Raw genomic sequence first — 5746 nt, forward strand, 5'->3', positions numbered from 1 at the left:
GAGATTTTTATCATGCCAACGTATGACGCGTCAATTCAGTATGTATAATAACTATAATGTCCTAACAATAAGTATGAAAAACTTCAGTCAGCATTTGACTTAATGATAAATTTTATTTGCGGACAAGAGCATTGTATCGACTATATATACCTTACAAAATGATAACTTGCTGATAATTTTCTTTCAGCAACTTGTTTGTCAATAATTTCCTCGTTTTAAAAATTGTTCGAGCGCCCTCGGTTGGTATACTCTATGTATCTGAGGTCAATATCTGTCTTCCTGGGTCATTATAAATGCATATTAACCCACATATTGAGTCCATATTTGTATTATAAGTAACAACATCATACAATTATAATATACTTTTCTCAGTTTCTTTACATCGTCATGTTAAGAGAAAGAAAATTATATAATAATTTATTTATTTGGCTGCTTATTAATTCAGTGCATTGCTGGCAAATTATGGAAATATCACAAAGTATATAATTACAACGAAATAGTCTACGGCTTATATTTATCTAATCTATTGTTATGAAAACACTACTGCTTTGTGTTTTACGTTTCTGTTAATGTGAAAAAAAGGTTTTTAAAAATAATGAACACTATTACCTTTTAATCTCATGAAAACAAAATAAATCAAACAGTCTCTTTTGAAGTATATCACTTTCATTAAAACATAAATATATATTATGATAACTGTACATTTTAATTACAATTAATATGGTTTATAACGTCATACCGTTTTATGGGTTAAACTAAGAGATTATGAAATAACAAAGTGATAAAATTTTCTTTGACTGCGTTATTTTTTTAATACTCATACCAGGGAAAATTAAAAGAGCAAATCCTTTGTTGAGAATTGACGAGGATATATGTACATGCGTAGTATTTTGTCATGTTATACAAACACACATAGTAATCTAGGAGAAAAGTTTTAAAAACCTATATATTGGAAAGAACAAAGGTCATTACTCGTACAAAACCGGTTTTGGGATTTCTTAGATGACACGTAAAAAGAGAGAAATCGTTTCATTAAATACATAATTTAATTCTGATCTGATTCACCGGATGATGAATGAGCGCGTAACGATAAAAAAAGGTTGAACCTGTTTTTTTTTTTTTACAGAAGTATGACCAGAGTGTTGCACAACAGTTTCCATACTTTATTACCGGTATATCTTTTGGCGCGTTTATGTTGTTGTAAGAAACCATCAATTGTAATACTCTTTATTGTTTACTTATATATCCGGAAAAATTCCTTCCTGATTTATGTTTATCGAGAAGAAGACATATAGGACAAACGTGCACAGATTTATGCTGAAGTGTAAAGGATAGGTAAGTTCATTTTTCTCCTCTCCCTTCAAAATTTCATTGATGAACAGATTTATTGTAAAGCAATTTACGTATTGTACTCATATGTACTTTTTAATGCAACCAGCTTAAAATCATTTATCTATTTCGCCTATTTCAATAAACTTTGAAATTAACGAGTGATTTCAAACAGAACGTTTGTATAGCAGACGATCAATACATATTTTAGGATCACAGGTGAACACTTAGAATGTCCGCGGTCTCTTGAGGTTAGAAGTTCAGGTATAGTCAGTTTCTAATACGCGGAAATAATTTAGGTTATGCAAGGTTATTTAAAACTGGGAAACCCCTCATATAGGCAGAAATTCACATAATAAAAGATATTAAATTATTCAGAAAAGCAAATGATATAAATAAATTTATATATTAACTTAAAACTTGGGGAAATTTATTTTAGAATGTTTAAAATAATCATCTTTTTTTTTTTACAGCTCTAGTGTAAAGAAAATGGATCAATTTTTCTCGGTGCTCATTATCACGAGTATAGCAGTTTTTGTCAAAGCGAGTTTAGAGTCAAATATGAATATAACATGTAAGTACAAGAAAGTAATTTATTATATAAATATAGGATTTAATCAGATTGATCAAAGCTATGTTGTATGCAAAATGAGAAAATAACAAACAAATACCATAGATCTAGTAAACTGTAACAAGAGGGTAGAAAATGTATAGCTGCAGCGGGAATAGAATACGGGACTCCTGTATCATTAGTCAGGTACTGAGCTACCTAGGCCAATACTCACGTCCCAAACCAGTACATAAAATATGGAGATAACAAACAATATTCAAGCTCAAAGTCCATTTTTACAATACAAATCTGGAGGTTAGCAGACACAGACCTTCAAATCCACTTGGTCAGAGGATTAGATGTAATGAACGAGTATGCTATGGACCTGTCACACCCGAACAAGAAATCCATAGAAATTTCGGTGTGTATAAAAATAACCTAAGAATAGGTATGGATGACTTGTTGACACAAGTCATATATAGAGATGATGAGGGTATATATTGCTACATAAATAAGGAAAACTGAAGACTGAAAAGTTAAAGTCATCACTATGTTATAAAGTTTAGTTGTAAGGTTACCATGCATTAACTTTTTTTTATTTTATGATATCCAAAAATGAAATAGCTGTATCAGACACTGTGGTGTATTTAATTTTACTGGGTAAAAGACAAGTAGTATTTCGAATCGACATATGGACAGAAGGTACTATTATAAAATGATAATACGTAGTCAATATATCTATATGTAATGCTGTGAGAGAGAAAATCAAACCTGGGTCTTCAGGTCACGAAGCGGACACCCTTCAAATAATGTTATGAAACGATGGTGTAAAGAGTAGACAAATGTAAAATAAAGAGAAAACGAACAGTATTCAAGCCCAAAAGTCCATAAAACAATACAAAATAGGAGTAGAGCAAACGCGGGCCTCAAAAACATCTGAGGTGGGATCAGGTGCCATGGAGGAGTGAGCTTTCCCTGCCGACCGGTCACACCAGTCGTGCGCTCCTTTTTATAATCTATTCGTTTTAATGGTTTAGTGGTTAATAAAGATTTCACGAGGGTTGTCCAAGAAAACGCAAACTTTTTAATATTCCAAATACTCTTCGACCCAAATTAATAATTTATTGCATGCTGTTTGAAAGTAATCTATTTGATATATTTGAAATATTTGAAATTTTGCAAATAGCATTGTCAATGAAGTGTTCACTGTTATCAGGCTATACGGCAATATAATCCCAAACTTTTATAAATACTCTATAATATGGTTTACTCGTGTTTAAAAAATTATTTATTTGACATCTTAAATTAGACATTGTCAAAAATTGCTACGTTGAGCGGTAATGTGGAGCACCAAATTATCACGCAACACTATATTGAGCGGGATATGACTCCTGTACATAGGGAAAAGAGATGATAACGATGAAAATACACAAACATAACTACTTGTATCTTGGAAACATATTTTTTTTTATCTAGTTGATGAGGTTTGAGGTTGACTTGACTGGTCATCCGAAAGAAGAGAATAGACCACTTAAATGTAATGAACGGAAAAGAGGGGACATCATAGACTTGATAAATGATTACCGCTGTTAAACAATCGAACTGTAAGGTTATAATCAAGGTTGTGAAATTGTCTATTAAAAGAATTACCTCCGCAATCTTTTGGTAACACTATAAGTATTTGAGATGTATAACTTGGTAACTAAAACAAAATTAAATACAACGCCGAATGTATGCTTAAATGAACTTTTTAAAGGCACAGTTTCTAGAACTAATTCATAAATTAAACACAACGAGCTACGTACATTTTGACGTCGTCAGTATTGCGCCGACAGCTGATTAGTAAGATTCGTTTACCTGAGAGGAAAATTTTATTTAAGGAGATATTTCATTGATATTTTTTGGCATAATTAAAAAAATGTTAATCATGGTTTATGCGAATTTTTAACTTTATAGTTCTTGTGAAACAAAAGATTGAAAATGTTAGTATTTTTGCTGGGACAACCCTCGTAAAATTTTTATACAACTAGTTCACAGTACATGGGTTTTACTATGTAAAGAGTGAAAGATAACGAGATTAGTTTGATAAAAAAAAACCCGCTAAAACCAATTGTCAATTTTTGTTTATTTCAGATATTTTTCCTGATAACACCTGTTATTTGTCATCAAAACCGATGCATACCAACACTTCTCTGTTATACATTTTCGAATACCAAGGGAAGCAAATTCCAAATGATTGCCGGGAAGTAGCACTGCACAGCGCAGACGCAACTTTGGATTATTACAAGTTTTGTGTCACTCCCATTTCTTTCATGGACCCAAACTGCAGCATTACTGTTGAATTTAAATACAAAGAACGAGACAACGAAAACCTAATGGTAAAATCCAATGTCTTTATTATATAATTAATGTAAAATTATGAAAAGCTTTTTTGAACGTTGATATTGGAAATGAGTATTCGATATTCGATAAATACATGTACTTTTGTTAAAAGATCTGCTAACGAGTTCAATCTCCTGTTTTTCAAAGTTGTTTTCAAAAGTTACATATTTGAAAAAACTTTTTCTTGTTCAGAAATTGTAATATAATGTTGCAAAGCTTTAGTTGTTGCAAGAGAGAACTAAAGGCAAAAATACACTGAAAATGGTGATTTTACGACCAATTTTCAAATGTTATACGACTATAAAGTTTTACCTAATAATGCAGATATAATTATTATTTTACTTATTTTATTTAAGCTAATAACGAGAATTATGAAGTTGATGTTTATCCATCACCACGCGTATTTTTAAATTGAACGGGAAAACATTCATATACATTTGTGTCAGAAGATATTTATTGAGTAGGTAACTAATAATTTAACTTTAGCTCAAGTGCTATCAATAAATTATTGAAGAAATCAACTTTGCAATCCAAATTTAAAAAAACAATATTCAATAGAAAATATATCAAACACTGAATATGAATGAGTGATATGTAGGCAAATACAGGAATTTTACGTTTGCTGTTCTTCTCATTTTAAACATGTTTGCTTATAAGTTTATTAATCTTAATTTAATTTTTATGTAAAAGAGAATTAAATAAACATATTGATTTAAAACAAACAATACAATTTTTAATATGTAATAATTTTTTTCAGATTTTCAACTGCAATACAACAGAAAATGATACTTTTTGTACAAGCGAAGAAACAGAGCTAAGGATCATTATTGATCCAGTCTTGGGGTTTAAAAATGCCAATTTTATATTTTCGATTCAAAATATCGCATCTTCCAAATGTAAGTTACTTTCTTTCTTTTTCTTTAAAAAGCAAATTTCAAATATAAACTTAAATTAAAGATTTTGTTGTATTAAACACTAATTTCTTAACCTATCATTTTTAAAGTGTCATATTTCTTCCTAAAGTATATACTTTTTTTTTTCTTTTTTGCAGATTCATATCAAGGTAATAATACAATATATAAGTAATTATATATATATTTTTGACCCTTACAATTAAAAATATTATTTTTTTAAACCCCTGAAATGAATTATATTTATTCAAACAACAACAGTATAAAACTAGTGCAAGACGAACACTTGTGACGTCATTGTAAAATGTCGACTTTCTTTGACAGTGCAATCACGTCGCGCATATTGGGGTTTGAATTTGCCTAATTTGTAACACTGTAAACGACAGGCATTATTATTTTTGGTCATTTTAACGTTTTGGTTACATGGATTTTTCTGCAAATGTGTACGATGCTTCTATAATGTCCTGTGATGATGTCACACAACATTTATTGATAAATTTCCAATTTACTGGCCGATTCCGACTGTTCGTAAAATTGGAAGCGTTCGTAATATATCGTGATCTTGACAAGTAAC

At 30.2% G+C, this 5746-nt stretch overlaps 1 protein-coding gene across 1 annotated transcript; it reads left to right on the plus strand.

The window, feature by feature from the left end:
* Positions 1–1235: 1235 nt before the first annotated feature.
* Positions 1236–5324, plus strand: LOC134249012 (uncharacterized; the record flags this gene model as incomplete). Its single annotated transcript, XM_062731386.1, has 5 exons — positions 1236–1335; positions 1803–1903; positions 4013–4257; positions 5019–5157; positions 5313–5324. Coding segments are annotated over exons 2-5 (481 nt in total), but the record flags the coding sequence as incomplete, so codon positions are not given.
* Positions 5325–5746: the final 422 nt, after the last annotated feature.

This window comes from Saccostrea cucullata, unplaced genomic scaffold (genome assembly GCF_032062105.1).
Source record: "Saccostrea cucullata isolate Sc308-1 unplaced genomic scaffold, CSIRO_AGI_Scuc_v1 ctg23857, whole genome shotgun sequence".
Classification (NCBI taxonomy): domain Eukaryota; kingdom Metazoa; phylum Mollusca; class Bivalvia; order Ostreida; family Ostreidae; genus Saccostrea; species Saccostrea cuccullata.